The sequence below is a fragment of the Rana temporaria genome, chromosome 3 (assembly GCF_905171775.1).
Source record: "Rana temporaria chromosome 3, aRanTem1.1, whole genome shotgun sequence".
NCBI classification, from domain to species: domain Eukaryota; kingdom Metazoa; phylum Chordata; class Amphibia; order Anura; family Ranidae; genus Rana; species Rana temporaria.
In genome coordinates, this window is record NC_053491.1 from 11,271,682 (window position 1) to 11,294,636 (window position 22,955).

Sequence of the window (22,955 nt, forward strand, 5' to 3'; positions counted from 1 at the left end):
TGGCACTGACAGGCAGAACAATGTGCCCGCACGTCGCTGCCTAGACGTGGGTTGGGGGTCCGATCGGGACCCCCCCGGGTACATGCGGCGGTCGGGGAGCGATCTGGGATGAGGGCGCGGCTATTCGTTTATAGCCGCTCCGTCACGATCGCTCCCCGGAGCTGAAGAACGGGGAGAGCCGTATGTAAACACGGCTTCCCCGTGCTTCACTGTGGCGGCGCATCGATTGTGTCATCCCTTTTATAGGGAGACTCGATCGATGACGTCACTCCTACAGCCACACCCCCCTACAGTTGTAAACACACACTAGGTGAAACGTAACTCCTTCAGAGCCCCCTGTGGTTAACTCCCAAACTGCAACTGTCATTTCCACAATAAACAATGCATTTTAAATGCATTTTTTGCTGTGAAAATGACAATGGTCCCAAAAATGTGTCAAAATTGTCCGCCATAATGTCGCAGTCACGAAAAAAAATCGCTGATCGCCGCCATTAGTAGTAAAAAAAATAAAAATGCAATAAAACTATCCATTTTGTAAACGCTATAAATTTTGCGCAAACTAATCGATAAACGCTTATTGCGACTTTTTTTTTTTTACCAAAAATAGGTAGAAGAATACGTATCGGCCTAAACTGAGGAAACAAAAATTGTTCTATATATTTTTGGGGATATTTATTATAGCAAAAAGTAAAAAATATTGAATTTTTTTAAAAAATTGTCGCTCTATTTTTGTTTATAGCGCAAAAAAAAAAACACAAATACCACCAAAAGAAAGCTCTATTTGTGGGGAAAAAAAGGACGTCAATTTTTTTTGGGAGCCACGTCGAACGACCGCGCAATTGTCTGTTAAAGCGACGCAGTGCTGAATTGCAAAACCAGGCCTGGGCATTTAGCTGCCTGAAGGTTTAAGTGGTTAAAAAAAAAAAAAAAAGCGTGTCCAATGCCACATTATGAAGCAAGTGTAAATTAGCCCTTAAAGCAACCCCACTGTGTTACATAATGCAATGCAAGTGCCTATGATCGGTGTCTGCTTTGCGTTGTTGTTCAGGTCCTCAGAATTTGCATGTTACTTGGAGGAGTTGTCATGGAGAAGTGAGAAGTTAGAAGCTACCAGGCCCTGCAAACCAGGGGCCACAGAAAATGTTAACTGGCTTGTGGCAACCATGGCTGGCAGTGGATATTGTAATATGGAGACTTCATAGAATACAGTGGAACCTTGGTTTACGTGTAACGCGGTTAACAAGCGTTTTGAAAGACGAGCAACTTTTCTTTTTTTAACTGACTCAATTTGGGAGTGTTGTCTCGCAAAATGAGCAGAATTCAAGCTAATGGGGTGTGCAGTACCACATTTGGCCAGAGGTGCGGGGGCACCGGTGACACTCGGAACGGTTCGGAAATTCTCTGTTACAGAGTGTTACCGAGCCTTTCCGAAGCCCCCCCCCACCTCTGGCCACATGCGGTATTGCATGCCATAGAAATCAATGCGGAACGAATTATCTTCATTTCCATTGACTTCTAAAAAAAAAAAGTATTGGTATCGGCGAGTACCTGAAAAAAAAGTATCGGTACTTGTACTCTGTCTTAAAAAAGTGGTATCGGGACAACCCTACTGAGTACCTTGACTTGAAGTCTCCCATCCCAACATGAGTTCAACAGACCTGTAGTACACTGCACCCTCCTTGATAGATTACTCCCTACCACTTTTAGGTTCCTTATGTGACCTTCTTACTGATGATGCCTAGAGGCAGTATCTTCTGGCTCTGTCCTCCGTGAATACTGAACCCTATGCCTTCCCTTTTGTTGGAACCATGAACTCCTATCTTTTCTGTATGTTTTATAGCACTATGTATGCTATCTATGAAAAACTTTCAATAAAACGTTTGTGGAACAAAGATGACGAAACGTGTCGGGCGGAGCTGCACCGCAACTAGCAGGAACATTTCTGTTACAACAATCTGATCGCTCTTCAGAACATTCTGGGGTATGTGCAAATTGCCATCATAAAAACTGAGGCAGCAGACTTTGTGAAAATGTAATATTTGTGTCATACCCAAAACTTTTGGCCACGGCTGTATACCGCACCACTTGTATGTCAGTAATCCATGTAAATCAAGAAATCTGATCACTTTGAAACAAATACAGAACACCCCGAGAATCCATCACCCCTTTACTGAAGACCCTTCATTGGCTAACCGTAAAGGATAGAGTCACATTCAAGAGCCTCTGTTTTACCCACAAGTGCGCACAAGGAAACGCTCCTCAATACTTGTGCGAGAAAATAAAGCATTACACCCCCAATCGAACTCTCCGATCTCCGATCAACCAACCAAAACCTTCCCCACATCCCCAAGTCCCGCTACAAATCAAAGGGAGAAAGAAGATCTTCAGTCCAAGGACCACGGCTATGAAACGCTCTGCCCACAAACCTCTGCATGAAAGAAAACCATCGGGCCTTCCGGAAAAAACGTAAGACTCATCTCTTCTGAAGGATAAGGACTGCACTGGATGGAAAAAAAGCGACTTAAAGCGGGAGTTCACCCAATTCGTTTTTTTTTTCTATTTTCCCCTTAGATTCCTGCTCGTTTTGTCTAGGGGAATCGGCTATTTGTTTTAAAATATGAGCCGTACTTACCGTTTACGAGATGCATCTTCTTCCGTCGCTTCCGGGTATGGGTCTTCGGGAGCGGGCGTTCCTTCTTGATTGACAGTCTTCCGAGAGGCTTCCGACGGTCGCATCCATCGCGTCACTCGTAGCCGAAAGAAGCCGAACGTCGGTGCGGCTCTATACTGCGCCTGCGCACCGACGTTCGGCTTCTTTCGGAAAATTGTGACGCGATGGATGCGACCGTCGGAAGCCTCTCGGAAGACTGTCAATCAAGAAGGAACACCCAGTCCCGCAGCCCATACCCGGAAGCGGCGGAGAAGATGCATCTCATAAACGGGTAAGTACAGATCATATTTTAAAACAAATAGCCGATTCCCCTAGACCAAACAAGCATGAAGCTAAGGGGAAAATGTGTAAGCTATGGGTGAACCTCCGCTTTAAGGCGATTTAGTTCGCATTTGTAGCGCTATACAATAGAGCTGCAGGATTAATCACGGAGAGAATCTCCCTGCCTGCGGGATGACCCGCGATTCTTCTGTTTCACGGCCAGTAAAACGTAACCAGCGTGGAACGCAAATGGCGCCGATGTCGGAACCGACGCCGCTGGATGGATGCCTGGGCTTCTCTTGCAGATCTGTACAACTGTAGTGTGTATCCATGCGCCACCCAGTGGTTGCCGGCGGTACTGCTTCTGATGTATTAGTCTTTAGTCTAAGCAAAAGAATCGCGATTCTCATTTTGACCAGAATCGTGCAGCTCTACTATACAAGTTATTCACTCACTCAACAAGATATTTCCGGAGACATCAAATAAACAGGAAATACAAGGGGGAAAAAAAAAATTGTATTTGCATTAACACAAGGAATGGAGACACCATAATGGAAATGGGGGGGGGGGGGGGGGGGGGGGGGGGTGAGGAGAAATAACTGATGCAATGCATTTTACTTGTTTTTGAATAACACAAATAACTTTTTAAATATTCTCTCTTACTGGCTACTGTGATTGAATGATGCAGATAAAACAAAAATCAGCTAATCAGAGCCTAGAGTGTATTTCTGGGGGATAGATAGATATATATTATGGTATATCTTAACAATAATTGAGACACATACAAGCAAAACAGACAATTTTGGAAAAGGAAACACAGTTTTCCCAGAAATGCATACGAATAAAAAAAAAACGAAAAAGGAAAAAAAAAAGAAAAAAGAAGATATTTCCTACAATGACTAAAACAAAGAAACTGTAAGATAATAATAAAGCTTTACCCAAGAAATGGAGTTGTTACAGACTGAGGCAGCCCGTTCTTTCATGCTACAAATATACGGGGACGATTCTCCCCATCTGTGCTACGAGTTCGCTGCCCCCCCCCTAAATATCTCCAATCAGGGGAACGCTGCATGTGGTCATAGCTGCCGCTTCTGGGAACAGCTGGCCACGCTCCGGAGAGAGGTACACAAGAGGACGCTTGCCGCAGCGACATTTCACTGGCATTCTCTGTAAATAAATATACAGAGCAGAAAGAATGGCTTCCGCCTCATGCTATGTCTACAACAAAGACAAGGAGACCCTGAGATCTCCGATCCAGACCAGGGAGGAAAAAAAAGTTACCATTGCGTACTGGTTAGGGTGACGCAACATTGGCAGATCCCTCAATGAAACTTAAAGGAGTTGTAAAGGAATTTTTTTTTTTTGCTGAAATGACTGTTGACCCGGATTTACAAAGCACTTGCGCCGACATATCTCCAGATACGCCGCGTAAGTGCAAATATGCGCCATCGTATCTGTGCGCCGGACCCACATACTAAGATACGCCTAAAAAAGGGGTTCATCCCAACACCGTAACTTGCCGGCGTAGAGTGGGCGAATATTTACGCTGGACGCATGTGGCGCTCCCATTGATTTTGTATTCAAATATGCAAATGAGGGAAATACGGCGATTCACGAACGTACCTGCGCCCGACGCAGTGCGCGTAAGTTATACATCCGGCGTAAAGTTATGCCCCATAAAGGAGGTGTAACTCGGCAGCATCCATGCAAAGGGCTGCACCAGGGAACCCAAGCCGGCGTAATTTACGTTGGACGTGTGTGACTGGGCGTAGATTACGTTCAGGGCGTACGCAGTGATCCGGCGTATCTTAGGCAGTTGTTCCGACGTGGTTGTGAGCATGCGCACGGGGATGCGCAGTTCGTTATACGTATCTGTCTGGCGCTCGGCCCATCATTTTCATGGGGTCACAGCTCATTTGCATGGCTCACGCCCACTTCCACCTACGCCGGCTTACGCCTTAGAAACCCAACGCAGTTTTGGGAGCACTGCCTTTGTGAATTCCGTGCTTGCCTCTCTGCGCTGCGTCGGCGTAGCGTATATTATTTGGCATAAATGTGCGCCGCTGTCTGTGAATCCGGGCCATAATAGTTAACGGATTCCTTTTAAAAACGATTAAAAACGGATAAAAATCAATCGTATAATGTACCTGTAGTTTTTTTGTTTCGTTTTCGCATTTAGTTTCGTTTTTGCATGTTATCCTGCCTCTGTCCTGTACAGAGCCATAGAGAAGTGATGGTTTGGAACATGAAACTAGAAACTCCCAGTACTGTGGTCATCGGGAAACAGACAACCAGGAAGTGTCCAGAACAGAGAAGAATTACAGCAACATCAGAGCAAAAACGAACAATAAGGACATGAAACCAGGACTGCAGTAAGGTAAAGGAAGCTATTTAGCTTAAAAAAAAAAACTTTCCTTTAGTGACCCTTTAAGGGGTATGGGAGATCTGCCCGCTCTTCCCCACCCGGAATTGCATATTGCTAGGACCCTCCATAATCTTTCATGCATGATATATTTCTTCCACTTCCCCATCCTATAAGGGAAATGGACTGGCAAAGGTTTAAAAATTGATTTTCCAACATGTTGGGAAATCTTTGTGTGCCGGCACTTCCTACCTTTCGGAAGTGCTCTCTATCTTTTTCTAAGTGATAAGGAGAAGAGAAGAACTACCCAAGAGTGAGTCCTGGAAGACCACTTTTGCTAATGCCTACAGGAACAGATTATATCAAACAATGATGCTCAAATCTGATGCCTTATTAGGCTGCATATGGTCACTCTTGGCCTCGACATCAATGCCACCATGACCGCCTGCCACTGGGTGCATGGTCATTGTGACTTGATTCCCATGCCTGCCTTCTACCTGTGGAGGTAACGAGGCTTGGCTTACTGATAGAACTGCATTCTGGGTCACAGGCCACCTGCCTCTTATCAAGAGACTGCTACATTGTCTATTATACAGGAAAGCTTGTTTCACTAACCTAACTCCTATCTGTATGACAGCCTTTCTCAACCTTGGCCCTGGAACTTTGGAGGCACCATCAATAAGGAGGTCAATCAATGGGTCCATGCAGGTGGCTTGGCCAAGTGGAGTTGGCCCTGGAACTATGGAGGCACCATCAAACAGGTGGTCACTCAATGGGTCCATGCAGCCAGCTCGGCCAGGTGGAGTTGGCCCTTGAACTATGGAGGCACCATCAAACAGGTGGTCACTCAATGGGTTCATGCAGCCGGCTCGGCCAGGTGGAGTTGGCCCTGGAACTATGGAGGCACCATCAAACAGGTGGTCACTCAATGGGTCCATGCAGCCGGCTCACCCAGGTGGCATTGGCCCTGGAATTATGGAAGCACCATCCAACAGGAGGTCACTCAATGGGTCCATGCAGCCGGCTTGGCCAGGTGGAGTTGGCCCTGGAACTTTGGAGGCACCATCCAACAGGTGGTCACTCAATGGGTCCATGCAGCCAGCTCGGCCAGGTGGAGTTGGCCCTGGAACTATGGAGGCACCATCAAACGGGAGATCACTCAATGGGTCCATGCAGCTGGCCCTGGAACTATGGTCTCACCATCAAACCGGTGGTCACTCAATGGGTCCATGCAGCCGGCTCGGCCAGGTGGAGTTGGCCCTGGAATTATGGAGGCACCATCAAACGGGAGGTCCATGCAGCCGGCTTGGCCAAGTGGAGTTGGCCCTGGAACTATGGAGGCACCATCAAACAGGTGGTCACTCAATGGGTCCATGCAGCCAACTCGGCCAAGTGGAGTTGGCCCTGGAACTATGGAGGCACCATCAACCAGGTGGTCACTCAATGGGTCCATGCCGCCAGCTCGACCAGGTGGAGTTGGCCCTAGAACTATGGAGGCACCATCAAACGGGAGGTCAATCAGTGAATTCATGCAGCCGACCTGGCCAAGTGGAGTTGGCCCTGGAACTATGGTCTCACCATCAAATAGGAGGGCAACCAGTCACAGTTCAAGGAACCCCTAAGCAACCTGTGGAGAAACCCTAGTTGAGAATGGCTGCCTTATGATCAATAACAATATGGTATCCAGAAAAATTGGAACCAGGTCTCGTCATGTTGGGGTAGGAAAGAAGTCATAGGCTCCATACGCTGGCTTTAGTGAGATGTACCTGTATAGCAGCAGGCTTCATGCTCAGACGGGGTATACAATAATATACACATATAACAAACACTTTAAGAATGAACGTTGCTTCTCCAGTTGTCGAATTCGGAGCCGATTTACCTGCTTTCTGGGAGCTCCTACCCAAGTAATGCTGCTGTGAGCCCTCTGTAGACACCGGCCCCACGTGTAAGATATGTATTTAACAGACTGACTATAGAATAACTATCTATATAGCACAGGGGACATAAAAATCAAAGAGAATAGTCCAGAAGGAAAGGAACAAGTCACCAATGTTGGGAAGGTTCATGACAGGGTTGACGTGTGAAAGGCATGGCCGCATCTCTGGGGAGATCGGAGCCAATGAATCCATAGATGAGAAGTTTTTGAGAACTTTTGTAAAAACTGTACCCTGTATCGTAAAACGTGAGACTCTTCTTTTTCACTGGCTTTCAGAGACTTTCCCAAGTTTACCGGTCAAGTTTGATGAATTGTCTATCAGCACTGTTTTTTCTCAGTGTTATATATGGACCTGTGCTTATTATCAGCGATAATAATAAAAAAATGGAGAACAGCAGCTGCCTCTGTGTTGTGGTGGTAATGCTGGGTGCTCAGAGCCAGGTACTGCACCGTGTAAATTGGCTGAGTGTTCCAGATCGGTGTACTGTCATAGCTCCGCACAGAGAAGACTTTAGGGGCTGACATCCCGCGTTCTGTCACGTGATCGTCGGGAAGATCTTATGTTGGGATGGCAGCCAGTGTGCTGGGATCTTGCTCTGTGCTTGGTTGATATCGGGATTCTCCAGGTCGGTGAGATCATGTGACCTGGACATGCTGGCCTACGAGACGCTGGAGCAGCGAATACTTGGAGAGCCCATTTGTGTCAGAACTTTATCGAGCCACTGCAGCGGACCGTTCAAATGCAGCTCGATCCAACAGGGTGTGCTGGTCACCGTCTGGCGCCTGCGAAGACAAATTCATCGTAAATCGCAATGCAGTTATCGTTCAAAAGTTAAAGTGGTAAAAAAAAAATCTGTGTGCACCGACCCCCCCGGGCCGTCTTTAAGGCAGGGCAAAAGGGCAGCTGCCCTGGGCCCTGTCATTGTTGTGGGGCCCAAAGCAGCTGCCTCATACTTGCCAACTACCCCAGTTTAAATTCCCTTGAAGTCTTAAGTCCTGTGCCGTTTCCTGATATCTCAGTGTGAAGTTCTGCTACTAATGCTGCCCAGCTCTGCCCTATTGTTGTGTACAGATGACTCCCCTGCAGACCCTGGGCTGGATTCAGAAAGGACTTCCGACGGCGTATCTCCAGATACGCCGTCGTAAGTCCAAATGTGCGCCGTCGTATCTATACGCGTATTCTGGAAACCAGATACGCCTGAATTTTGCCAAGATACGACCGACGTAAGTCTCCTACGCCGTCGTATCTTGGGTGCATATTTACGCTGGCCGCAAGGGGCGCTTCCGTAGATTTACGCGTCGAATATGCAAATGACCTAGATACGCCGATTCACGAATGTACTTGCGCCCGTCGCATTTAGCTACGTCGTTTACGTAAGGCGTACGTCCGGCGTAAAGTTACCCCTGCTATATAAGGCGCAAGTAATGCAAAGGTATGGACGTCGGAACAAGCGTCGGATTTTACGTTGTTTACGTAAGTCGTACGTGAATGGGGCTGGGCGTAGGTTACGTTCACGTCGTTGCCATTGAGCCGTCGTATCTTAGGGCGTAATTTCGACGTGATTCTGAGCATCGTTCGGCACTTCATTTACATGGGGTCACGATTCATTTCAATACAACACGCCCACTACCAGCCTACTTTGAATTAGGCGGGCTTACGCCGGCCCATTTACGCTACGCTGCCGTAACTTAGGGAGCAAGTGCTTTGTGAATACTGTACTTGCCCGCACAGAGATACGCCGATCACTGTGAATCTGGCCCACTGTGTTTACATGTAAATAACCGTCATTCATATGTAAATAACGGCGACATTAATATGTAAATAGCAGAGGCCGGCGGCATTCATATGTATGTCATGCCCCTATGCAGTGAGGCGATGATGTGCTGTAACCTCTAGCAACCAATCAGTGAGCAGTATTACTGTACAGTAATCTCTAGTAACCAATCAACAAGAAGAAATCATGTGCTGTAACCTCTAGCAATTAATCAGTGAGCTGTAACCTCTAGCAACCAGTCAGTAAGTGGTATTGATACGCTGTAACCTCTGGCAACCAATCGCAATCGCTGCCTGATCTGATACAGTAAACTGATTTTAAGTCTAGCGGATATTTATTGTTTGTCTCAGAGCAGGTGGAGAGCAAAATTGCATGGGTGGGGCCCCAAGAATTTTTTTACCCAGGGTCCAATCAACATTAAAGACGGCCCTGCCCCCCTATACTTACCTGAGCCTCACCGTGATCCTACGATGTGCAACAAGAGCCTTGGCTCTCCGTGCTTCTCATTGGCTGAGACAGCAGCGGAAGCTATTGGATTCCAGAGATTGATGATTTAGATCATCAAACAAATTTTTATATTGCACAAAGAAAACCCGAACAATACAAAATGCAGTTTTTAAATAATGATTTAATGTATTAAGGGAAAAAAGCTGTGTGAAGCTGCCTGGCCCTAGATGAAAAAGTAATTGCCTCCCCCCTCCCTGCCTTGCTAAATCATAAAAGACCTGTCTGTGATTAACCAAATTTTTTGGGGGAAAGCTGAGTTAAATTTCACTTGCCACACCCAGACCTGATTACTGCCAGACCTGTTGAATCAAGAAATCACTTAAATAGAAGCTGTCTGGGATCACTTATCTATATACACGATCCGGTTATCATGTGGGAATGCGCGCTGCTGCCGGCTCGCTTCCGATGTGATTACACACAGCGAGAGTTGATTGGCGGGTACTGCGGACTCTCGATGTCTGCTGGCAATGCCGATCCTTTGGTACAGAGGTAGAATGGCGGACACTATGGGGGGTACAGTGGTGGTTGCAGGGGACAGAGGGCACTACAGTGGGGGGTTGCAGGAGACAGAGGACACTATGGGGGTGCAGGGGGCACTAAAGTAGGGGGTGCAGGGGACAAGACACTATGGGGGTACAGAGGGCACTAAAGTTGGGGGTGCAGGGGACAGAGGACACTACAGTGGGGGGGGAGGGGTGTGCAGGGGACAGAGGACACTACAGTGGGGGGGGGGGTGCAGGGGACAGAGGACACTATGGGGATACAGAAGACACTACAGTGGGGGTTTCAGGGGACAGAGGACACTACAGTGGGGGGCACAGATGACACTATGGGGATGCAGGGGACAGCGGACACTACAGTGGGGGGGGTTGCAGGGCACATAGGACACTATGGGGGTACAGAGGACACTAAAGTGGGGAGGGTGGGTGCAGGAGACAGCGGAAACTACAGTGGGGGGGGGGGGGGGTTGCAGGGCACAGAGGACACTATGGGGGTACAGAGGACACTTCAGTGGGGGGTGCAGGGGACAGAGGACACTACAGTGGGGGGGTGCAGGGGGACACTATGGGAGTACAGAGGACACTTCAGTGGGGGGTGCAGGGGGACACTATGGGGGTGCAGAGGACACTACAGTCGGGGGGTGCAGAGGACACTTCAGTGGGGGGTGCAGAGGGACACTATGGGGGTGCAGGGGGACACTATGGGGGTACAGAGGACACTTCAGTGGGGGGTGCAGGGGGACACTATGGGGGTACAGAGGACACTTCAGTGGGGGGTGCAGGGGACACTATGGTGGTACAGAGGACACTACAGTCGGGGGTGCAGGGGACAGAGGACACTACAGTGGGGGGTGTAGGGGGACACTATAGGGGTACAGAGGACACTTCAGTGGGGGGTGCAGGGGGACACTATGGGGGTACAGAGGACACTACAGTCGGGGGGTGCAGAGGACAGAGGACACTATGGGGGTACAAAGGACACTACAGTGGGGAGGGTGGGTTCAGTGGACAGAGGACACTTCAATTGGGGGGGGGGTGTGTGCAGGGGACAGAGGACACTGCTTTGGGGGGCACAGGAAACTTGCTATGTGGGGAGGGGGCAGAGGACACTATGGTAGTGATATGAAGGGGGACAGAGGACACTGCAGTGGGGGGGGGGGGGTGCAGGGGACAGAGGACACAGGGGGGGGGGGGGGGTGCAGGGGACAGAGGACACAACAGTGGGGGGGGGGGGACAGAGGACTTTAAGGGGGTACAGAAGACACTACAGTGGGAGTTGCAGGGGACGGAGGACACTATGGTGGTAGAGGGGACACTACAGTGGGGGGGGGGGGGTGCAGGGCACAGAGGGCACTATGGGGGTACAGGGGACACTACAGTGGGGAGGGTGGGTGCAGGGGACACTATGGGGGTACAGAGGACACTACAGTGGGGAGGGTGGGTACAGAGGACACTACAGTGGGGGGGGGTTGCAGGGCACAGAGGACACTTCAGTGGGGCTTGCAGGGGACACTATGGGGTATAGAGGACACTACAATGGGGAGGGTTTGTTCAGAGGACACTATGGTAGTGATATGAAGGGGGACAGAGGACACTGCAATAGGGGGGGGGGCCCTATTAGGGACCCTTTTTAACCTAGGGACAGGGACCCCATCACCCCTTGGGACGGGAACCCCATCTCCAATCCATGCTGGCTGGCATCAGCCCCCCTTGGGTGCCAGGATGGGGGAGGGGGCAGTAAAATCTGAATCCCCAGCCACACGCTCCCTCCATACATTCACATACAATGAATCCGGCCCCTAAGTGGAAGAAGGTCGCTGGCCCCTGGTTTGGGGTCTCTGCTAAAATAAAACATATTAATGTTTGGGAGTTCTAAGTCATTTTCTAGCAAACAATCCGGATTTTGGCCTGGTCAGCGAATGGTTAAAGTCGGTCCCGGCTCCCGTTTTGCGGAGGACTTTTTGGCGAGCCTCGGGCACTGAACGGGTTAAGGAAGGAAGAAGTGAAATGTGAGCGAGGAACCTCAGGATCAGTAATGAGGCTGCCAAACGGAGGCACATCTGGGTTCCATTAGCTCCGCTAGCTCCCGGCCAGCACTGAAACTGGCTGTCAAAGTGTGGAGGATGAGATTTTAACCCGCGCCGCGCCGAGCGCGCTCAAAGTCCCAGTCTTTGCGCTTTTCCTGGCCTACGGAGCGCCCCCCCGGCGTGAAACGGTTAAGCGGTATAAACGGTCACCGAACATCTGGAAGCCAGCAGGCAGGGGTTTGGGGATCTGCGTTGGGTGTCTGCTGCTCCCACAATAGCAGAACGTTCCGCCCTCCACATAATGACATGTGTCACAGCGCCGCCGCCACCGCCGCCGCCTCCCCGGACACCACCAAAAAAATCTGCGAGACCGCAGAAATAAAGTCACTTTCCCCGGGCGGTAAACACGGGGGATGGGATTGGGGGGATTTCAGGGAACTGAAAGAAAAACTAACATTTTTGTTTTCTCGGGAAGGAAGTGAAGCTCACTGAGCCGACTTCCTCAAACTTGCTTTAGTCATCAGCTTCTCGTATCCGAGCTCCGCCAATGGAGCCGGTGCCACCGCCACGCCAGGCTGGCCGGAGAGGAAGGAGTTAAAGGAGCCGGCCCATCGGCTGACTTCTGCTATCCAACCAGAACACATGAAGTATATTTATTAAAATAAAAAATAAAATAGCCATCCATCATTGGCCTGTACATTCGTACTGAGTGAATTAGGCAAAAACGAATGTGCTCCAAGCTATTCTCTCCTATGAACGAATGTTCTTTTACTATGGGGAATAGAAAAACATGGCACTATGGCCACAAGGTGGAGCTAAGGAGAATAGGAAATACAAAGGTGTTTGTAACAAGAGATACAAAGTTACAATTCTAGAGAACACTAGAGGGAATTAACAAAATACTGTATATGTAAACATTGGTTCACTAGATAGAGCTCCACTTCATCTAGGTCAGGGGTGGGAAGCTCAAGCTTTTTATTGCAGCCCGTACCAGCATTATGGTTGCCATCAAGGGGTCGGGTGTATCTGTAAGACTAGATGTTCAGAGCACCCCATCCCCCCTTTTGATGTTCAGAGCACGCCATCCCCCCCTTATGATGTCCAGAGCATGCCATCCCCCCCTTATGATGTTCAGAGCACCCCATCCCCCCTTTTGATGTTCAGAGCACCCCATCCCCCCTTATGATGTTCAGAGCACGCCATCCCCCCCCTTGTGATGTCTAGAGCACGCCACCCCCCCCTGTGATGTCCAAAGCACACCATCCCCCCTTGTAATGTCCAGAGCACGCCATCCCCCCCTTATGATGTCCAGAGCACGCCATCCCCCCCTTATGATGTCCAGAGCACGCCATCCCCCCCTTATGATGTCCACAGCACGCCATCCCCCTTGTGATGTCCAGAGCATGCCACCCCCCCTTATGATGTCCAGAGCACGCCACCCCCCCCCCCCTTATGATGTTCAGAGCACCCCATCCCCCCCCTTATTATGTCCAGAGCACGCCATCCCCCCCTTATGATGTCCAGAGCACGCCATCCCCCCCCTTGTGATGTCCAGAGCACGCCATCCCCCCTTGTGATGTCCAGAGCACGCCACCCCCCCCCCCTTATGATGTTCAGAGCACCCCATCCCCCCTTGTGATGTCCAGAACACGCCATCCCCCCTTATGATGTCCAGAGCACGCCACCCCCCCCCTTATGATGTCCAGAGCACACCATCCCCCCCCTTATGATGTCCAGAGCACACCATCCCCCCCTTATGATGTCCAGAGCACGCCATCCCCCCCTTGTGATGTCCAGAGCACGCCATCCGCCCTTGTGATGTCCAGAGCACGCCATCCCCCCCTTATGATGTCCAGAGCACGCCATCCCCCCCTTATGATGTCCAGAACACGCCATCCCTCCTTATGGTGTCCAGAGCACGCCATCCCCCCCTTGTGATGTCCAGAGCACGCCATCCGCCCTTGTGATGTCCAGAGCACGCCATCCCCCCCTTATGATGTCCAGAGCACGCCATCCCCCCCCTTGTGATGTCCAGAGCACGCCATCCCCCCCTTGTGATGTCCAGAGCACGCCATCCCCCCCTTGTGATGTCCAGAGCACGCCATCTCCCCCTTGTGATGTCCAGAGCACGCCATCCCCCCTTATGATGTCCAGAGCACGCCATCCCCCCTTATGATGTCCAGAACACGCCATCCCTCCTTATGATGTCCAGAGCACGCCACCCCCCCTTGTGATGTCCAGTGCACGCCATCCCCCCCCTTGTGATGTCCAGAGCACGCCATCCCCCCCTTGTGATGTCCAGAGCACGCCATCCCCCCCTTGTGATGTCTAGAGCACGCCATCCCCCCCTTATGATGTCCAGAGCACGCCATCCCCCCTTGTGATGTCCAGAGCACGCCATCCCCCCCTTGTGATGTCCAGAGCACACCACCCCCCCTTGTGATGTCAGAACACGCCACCCCCCCTTGTGATGTCAGAACACGCCACCCCCCCCCTTATGATGTCCAGAACACGCCATCCCCCCCTTGTGATGTCCAGAGCACGCCATCCCCCTTGTGATGTCCAGAGCACGCCATCCCCCCCTTATGATGTCCAGAGCACGCCATCCCCCCCTTATGATGTCCAGAACACGCCATCCCCCCTTATGATGTCCAGAACACGCCACCCCCCCCCCTTAAGATGTCCAGAACACGCCATCCCCCCTTATGATGTCCAGAACACGCCATCCCCCCCTTATGATGTCCAGAACACGCCATCCCCCCTTATGATGTCCAGAACACGCCATCCCCCCTTATGATGTCCAGAACACGCCATCCCCCCTTATGATGTCCAGAACACGCCATCCCCCCTTATGATGTCCAGAGCACGCCATCCCCCCCTTATGATGTCCAGAGCACGCATCCCCCCTTGTGATGTCCAGAGCACGCCATCCCCCCTTATGATGTTCAGAACACGCCATCCCCCCTTGTGCTGTCCAGAGCACGCCACCCCCCCTTATGATGTCCAGAGCACGCCATCCCCCTTGTGATGTCCAGAGCACGCCATCCCCCCCTTATGATGTTCAGAACACGCCACCCCCCCCTGTGATGTCCAGAGCACGCCATCCCCCTTGTGATGTCCAGAGCACGCCATCCCCCCCCCTTATGATGTCCAGAGCAGGCCACCCCCCCCTTATGATGTCCAGAGCAGGCCACCCCCCCTTATGATGTCCAGAGCACACCATCCCCCCCTTATGATGTCCAGAGCACGCCATCCCCCCCTGTGATGTCCAGAGCACGCCATCCCCCCTTATGATGTCCAGAGCACACCATCCCCCCCTTATGATGTCCAGAGCACACCATCCCCCCCTTGTGATGTCCAGAGCACGCCATCCCCCCCTTATTATGTCCAGAGCACGCCATCCCCCCCTTGTGATGTCCAAAGCACACCATCCCCCCTTATGATGTCCAGAGCACGCCACCCACCCCCTTATGATGTCCAGAGCACGCCACCCCCCCCCCCTTGTGATGTCCAGAACACGCCATCCCCCCTTATGATGTCCAAAGCACCCCATCCCCCCTTGTGATGTCCAGAGCACGCCATCCCCCCTTATGATGTCCAGAGCACGCCATCCCCCCCTTATGATGTCCAGAGCACGCCATCCCCCCCTTATGATGTCCAGAGCACGCTATCCCCCTTGTGATGTCCAGAGCACGCCATCCCCCCTTATGATGTCCAGAGCACGCTATCCCCCTTGTGATGTCCAGAGCACGCCACCCACCCCTTATGATGTCCAAATTTGTCACCTTTCAGGGGGGAGGAAGGACCTGTTTGCCACAGCCCCATCTCCAAGAAGTTTGGCCCTCCTCCTCCTTTCTCCGCCAACGGGCCAATTAGAAAGCTCAGCGTGCTTCGCGCATGCGCAGTAGGGAACCGGATGTGAAGCCTAACGGCTCATGAAGCCTGGCCTAAAGGCTTCACTGCCGGGTTCTCTTACCAGGAACGGCGGCGGCGGCACCCGGGAGTCGATCTGAAGATCGGCTTTGATAGGCGCCCTGGACAGGTAGGTGCCCTAATATTAAAAGTCAGCAGCTGCATTATTTGTAGCTGCTGACTTTTGAATTTTTTTCACCCAGCCTGGACCTCCTCTTTAAGTTGGATAATGCCCTTCCTATAGGTGTAGGCTGCCTTGTTGCTAGGACGTTGCTAAGACACTCCGAGCCGTTACTGCTCATCCCCGCCATCACAGAGATGACATCATCCCGTCCTGCCTTGTTGCTAGGACGTTGCTAAGACACTTCAGTCATTACTGCTCATCCCCCACCATCACAGAGATGACATCATCCCGTCCTGCCTTGTTGCTAGGACGTTGCTAAGACACTTCCAGCCATTACTGCTCATCCCCACCATCACAGAGATGACATCATCCCTTCCTGCCTTGTTGCTAGGACGTTGCTAAGACACTCCTATACATTACTGCTCATCCCCACCATCACAGAGATGACATCATCCCTTCCTGCCTTGTTGCTAGGACGTTGCTAAGACACTCCGAGCCGTTACTGCTCATCCCCACCATCATAAAGATGACATCATCCCTTCCTGCCTTGTTGCTAGGACGTTGCTAAGACACTTCCAGCTGTTACTGCTCCCCCCAATCACAGAAATGACATCATCCCGTCCTGCCTCGTTGCTAGGACGTTGCTAAGACACTTCCAGCTGTTACTGCTCATCCCCCACCATCACAGAGATGACATCATCCCGTCCTGCCTCGTTGCTAGGACGTTGCTAAGACACTTCCAGCTGTTACTGCTCATCCCCCAATCACAGAAATGACATCATCCCGTCCTGCCTCGTTGCTAGGACGTTGCTAAGAAACTTCCAGACGTTACTGCTCATCCCCTACCATCACAGAAATTACATCATCATGTCTTGCCTTGTTGCTAGGACGTTGCTAAGACACTTCCAGCCATTACTGCTCATCCCCACCATCACAGAAATGACATCATCCCATTTGGCCTTGTTGCTAGCATGTTGCTAAGACACTCCGAGCCGTTACCGCTTATCCCCACTATGACATCATCCCGTCCCGCCTTATTGCTAGGACGTTGCTAAGACCCTCCCAGCTGTTACTGCTCACCCCAATTGTATTTTTTTTATGGTATCACTGACCTGTATTCAGCTCCCCATCCCTTGACGAAGCTCATCCGTATAGTACACATCCTGGTCAGCTGATACACGGCCTCAAATCCCTGGTTTACCGATTGCGCCAAGAGGGCGGCGAACTCCTGATTATTAAAGATCTTCAAATTACACCCTGGAAAAAAAGGAGTAAAAAAGAATGTAAAAAAAAAAGCTACAGGCTCCCCCCCACCCCCTTTTTTTTTGGTCAATTTTATTTGAAGTGCACAAAAAGTGACACTTCATTCATGTCACTAGAGCGAAAAGAAAGTCCGAACGCCGCACACCAGCAAAAGACCAGGCATAGACAAGTGAAAGCGTCTTCGGCCCGGCTCCACCCCCCTCCGACGCGTTTCGTCTCACTTGTCTATACCTGGGCTTTTGCTGGTGTGCGGAAGTTAGGACTTTCTGGCTCTAGTGTTCACTCTGAGCCAGGATAGGCTCTTTTCCTTGTCAGCGCCCCCCTTAGTGTGTGTTACCGGAGAGACAGTAGGATTGGGGGAGCTGGAGCTCAACCGAGGGGTTTTACCGCCCCCTCCCCCCCCAGTCCTCATGTATGAATGAGCCGTAAATTGAGAGGACGGATTGCTGTCCTCTAGCAAAGACCGTCTTACCTGGAGGGATCTTGCATACAGTAGCGGGGTGCCAACCATACCGCTGGTTACAGTTCGGGGACTGTACAAAGATCGCGCTGTCGCTAAGGCATTCGGCAAACACCTCGCCGCCAATGTAGTACAGGCGCACTCCTCTACCTGGAAGAGAGAGATTTCATCACCAAACCAGAAATCTAAACTTTACAAATACCCACGGGCCAAACCCTCCCCCTTACATGAGAGCCACCCCCCTTACATCAGATTCCCCCCCCCTTATATCAGGATCACCATAAGAGTCCCCCTAAAATCAGAGTTCACTTTACGCCAGGGTTCTCATCGGTGTCCCTATCAGAGTCCCCTTAAAACAGGGTCCCCTTACATAAGAGCCCCCCCCCTTTTATTGGTGTCCCATTTACATTAGAGTCACCACAAGAGTCCTTCTAACATCAGGGTCCCCCTTTACATCAGGGTCCTTATCACAGCCCCATTGTATCAGTGCCCTAATCAGCGCCCCCCCTTACATCAGGGTAACCATGAGTAAGTCGCGCATGCAAATGTAAATGGTGTTCCCACCACACATGTGAGGTATTGCGGCGATCGTTAGAGCGAGAGCAATAATCCTAGCACTAGATCTCCTCTGTAACCCTAAACAGGTAACCTCTAAAAATGTTTAAACGGTCGCCTATTGAGATTTTTAAGTACCAAAGTTTTCTCCCATTGCCAATGTTAAAGCGTGACATGTTGGGTATCTATTTACTCGGCGTAGCATCCTCTTTCATATTTTACAAAAAAAAAAAAAATCGCCATTTTATTCCCGAGGGTCTCTGCTAAAAAAAATATATAGGGCTAGATTCAGGTAGGGGGACGTAAGTTTGTGCGGGTGTAGCGTATGTTATTTACGCTACGCCGCCACAATTTAGAGAGGCAAGTGCAGTATTCACAAAGCACTTGCTCCGTAAGTTGCGGCGGCGTAGCGTAAATCTGCAGGCGTAAGCGCGCCGAATTCAAATTGTCAAGAGGTCGGCGTGTTTTATGTAAATAAAACATGACCCCACGTAAATGACGTTTCTCACGAACGGCGCATGCGCCGGCCGTGAACGTATCCCAGTGCGCATGCTCCTAATCACGTCGCAAATAGTCAATGCTTTCGACGTGAACGTAATTTATGCAAAGCCCTATTTGCGAACGACTTAGGCAAACGATGTAAAATTTTCAAAATTCGACGCAGGAACGACGTCCATACTTAACATTGGTTATGCCTCATATAGCAGGAGTAACGTTACGCCGGAAAAAGCCTTACGCAAACGACGTAAAAAAAATCCGCCGGGCGCACGTACGTTTCTGAATCGGCGTACCTAGCTCATTTGCATATTCTACGCTGAAATCGCCGGAAGCGCCACCTAGCGGGCAGCGTAAATATGCACCCTAAGATACGACGGCGTAGGAGACTTAGGCCAGTCGGATCTTAGCCTAATTTTGGTGTATCTTGCTTTCTGAATACAGAAAGAAGATACGCCGGCACAGCTTTGAATTTACGCGGCGTATCAATAGATACGCCGTCGTAAATTCTTGCTGAATCTAGCCCTCACCGTATATACTCGAGTATAAGCCGAGTTTTTCAGCACATTTTTTTTGCGCTGAAAATGCCCCCCTCGGCTTATACTTGAGTCACCTTTTTGTGCCTGATCTCCCGGAATTTGGGGACCTGGTACTGGCCGGTCACCCCTTCCATAGACTCCCATGTTAAATGGTAATTTCTTCTGTGATTTTGGGGAACCGGTACCGGCCGGCCGTAGGTCCCCTGAACCCCAAACTTGGCACACATGTAGCCCCACTCTTCCTCTACAAGTGTGAAAAGTTTATTGTCTGGGGGACCTACAGCTGGTGAACACTGATTTTTCAAAGCCGGGCACCCCTTCCATAGACTCCCATGTTAAATGGTAATTTCTCCAGTCATTTTGGGGAACCGGTACCGGCCGGTCGTAGGTCCCCTGGACCCCAAACTTGGCACACATGTAGCCCCACTCTTCCTCCACTACAAATGTGCAAATTTTGCTGTCTAGCGGACCTACGGCTGGTGAGCACTGATTTTTCAAAGCCGTGCACCCCTTCTATAGACTCCCATGTTAAATGGTAATTTCTCCGGTGATTTTGGGGACCCGGTACCGGCCGGTCGTAGGTCCCCTGGATCCAGAACTTGGCACACATGTAGCCCCATGTCTCCTCTATAAGTGTGAAAAGTTTGTTGTCTGGGGGACCTACGGCTGGGGAGCACCGATTTTTCAAAGCCGGGCACCCCTTCCATAGACTCCCATGTTAAACGTCAGTCTAGTCATGGGCACAGTGAGGCATGGACACAGTGAAAAGGCCGGTGTTGGCAAGTGGGTAGAGAGCCCTAAACTCCGGGGCCCCCTGGGCTCTGCATGCGTTCTGCTTCCAGCTCCGTGTTTACTCAGCCCGGCCCGTCCTATCACCAGGCACCATGAAAAGCGGGGGCATGAAATGGCGTTATGGCGGGGAGGGGGGGAGATCACATGACCCGCTGCTCCTTGGTGTACCGCAGGATAGTGGATGAGGCCGGGGGGGAGGGGAGGGGAGGACGGGTCTGTGTTTGTTGAGGTTACACGCAGGGATCGTGCCGGGTGGGATTCATATTATGGGAGGTCTTCTGTTTTCACATTCAGAGGCCCAGAATGAAAAAAAAAAACGTAACCGCCGAATTAACGAGAAGGGAGAATTGTTCCAGTTATTTGGTCCGAGGCGCAAAAAAAAAAGAAGCAAAGTTCAGCGAACGATTCTGAGGCGACCTAAAGAAAGCGCGGAACGCGGCAGACAAAATAAAGATTTCTTGTTGTGTTTCGGGTTCCGATGGCAGATAAGAGGAAATATTGACTCCCGTAAGGCGCAGAGGGAGGGGGAGGGGCGTTTTAAGTAATCCGCATTAATGATTGTAATTGGCCGTCTCGGGGAGGCGCATTAATGTTTCCAGGAAACTTCCCTCCCGCTGGGATTATCGGCTCGCAGCCGACCTTTGACCTCAATCAGTCTGACGGGTTAACCCCGTAGAAGATCGCAGCTGTGATTGGGAAGGGAACACTTTCATTTCTTCTTTTACAGAGCAAACAGGTCAGAATCAGAGCTCCTCCATGCCCTCAACAGAGTCACCTTACTAAGTACTGACATCAATAGGGTCTGATCTACAACCCCCCTCCCCCCCAGACACACACCGGTTCAGCCACATGCTGATGTGTACAATCTCTGCTCCCCCACCCCCAACAGTAAGGGGGGACTCTGATAACAGAGAGGACTCTGACAGGGAGCTCTTATGTAAGGGGGGGCACTATATTGGGACCCAGATGGGGACTCTAATGTAAGGCGCGATTTTTGATGGGGACTCTGATGACGGAGAGGACTCTGATGTAAGGAGAGGACTCTGATGTAAGGGGAGGACTCTGATGTAAGGGGAGGACTCTGACAGGGAGCTCTTATGTAAGGGGGGCACTATATTGGGGGGTACCTCCTTACATTATGTAAGAGGGACCCAGATGAGGACTCTAATGTAAGGCGCGATTTTTGATGGGGACTTTGATGACGGAGAGGACTCTGAAGTAAAGGGGGGACTCTGATAACAGAGAGGACTCTGACAGGGAGCTCTTATGTAAGGGGGGCATTATATTGGGTACCCCCTTACATTATGTCAGAGGGACCCAGATGGGGACTCTAATGTAAGGCGCGATTTTTGATGGGGACTCTGATGACGGAGAGGACTCTGATGTAAGGGGGGGACTCTGATGTAAGGAGAGGACTCTGACAGGGAGCTCTTATGTAAGGGGGAGCACTATATTGGGTACCCCCTTACATGATGTAAGAGGGACCCAGATGGGGACTCTAATGTAAGGCGCGATTTTTGATGGGGACTCTGATGACGGAGAGGACTCTGATGTAAGGGGAGGACTCTGATGTAAGGGGGGACTCTGATAACAGAGAGGACTCTGACAGGGAGCTCTTATGTAAGGGGGGGGACACTATATTGGGAACCCCCTTACATGATGTAAGAGGGACCCAGATGGGGACTCTAATGTAAGGCGCGATGATGGATGATGGAGAGGACTCTGATGTAAGGGGAGGGGACGCTGATAGGGACTTTGATGTAAAGGGGGGGAGCCTGATGGCCACTTTGATGTAAGGGGGGACGCTGATAGGGACTCAGATGTGAGGAACTCTGATGTACGGGTGACTCATGAGATGCAAGGTGGGAATCTGATGTAAGGCGCGATTTTTCATGGGGACTCTGATGACGAAAAGGACTCTGATGGGGGTCCTGATGACGGGGAGGACGTTGATGTAAGGGGAGGGGACGCTGATAGGGACTTTGATGGTCACTTTGATGTAAAGGGATGGACACTGATAGGGACTCAGATGTGAGGAACTCGGTGCGGGTGACTCATGGTGATCCAGATGTAAGGTGGGACTCTGATGTAAGGCGAGAATTCTGGTGAGGACTCTGATGTAAGGCGTGATTTTTGATGGGGACTCTGATGTAAGGGGGTAATCTGACAGGGAATCCATGTGTCCTAATGTAACGGGGGAATATGGCAAGGACTCTTGTGTAAGGGGGGTACTTCGGGGGGAACAATGATGTAAGAGTAAGACTGACCAAGATGGGGTCTCTAAAGATGGAGAGGACTCTGATGGGGATCCTGGTGACAGGAAGGACTCTGACAAAGACTCTAATGTAAGGGGTGGGTGGAGGGACTGTGATGTAAGGGAGGACTCTGTTGGGAACCATGATGTAAGGTTGGGACTCTGATGGGGACTCTAATAAGGATCTTGATGTAAGGGGGAACTGTGATGGCCACTTTGATGTCAAGGGGGGCTCTGACGTAAGGTGGGACTTTGATGGGACACTATTCCTCCCACTGACACCAATGATGGGACACTATTCCTCCCACTGACACCAATGATGGGACACTATTCCTCCCACTGACACCAATGATGGGACACTATTCCTCCCACTGACACCAATGATGGGACACTATTCCTCCCACTGACACCAATGATGGGACACTATTCCTCCCACTGACACCAATGATGGGACACTATTCCTCCCACTGACACCAATGATGGGACACTATTCCTCCCACTGACACCAATGATGGGGCACTA

At 50.8% G+C, this 22,955-nt stretch overlaps 1 protein-coding gene across 1 annotated transcript in view; it reads right to left on the bottom strand.

Moving 5' to 3' along the window:
• Positions 1-6,176: 6,176 nt before the first annotated feature.
• Positions 6,177-22,955, bottom strand: part of SMAD3 (SMAD family member 3) — a 159,935-nt gene continuing 143,156 nt past the window's right edge. The window contains exons 7-9 of the mRNA XM_040342248.1: positions 17,811-17,948; positions 17,188-17,332; positions 6,177-8,013 (exon numbers count right to left, since the gene is read on the bottom strand). Coding sequence (XP_040198182.1) covers positions 7,890-8,013; positions 17,188-17,332; positions 17,811-17,948 — 407 coding nt within the window. The 3' untranslated portion in view covers positions 6,177-7,889. The remainder of the gene's footprint in view (positions 8,014-17,187; positions 17,333-17,810; positions 17,949-22,955) is intronic.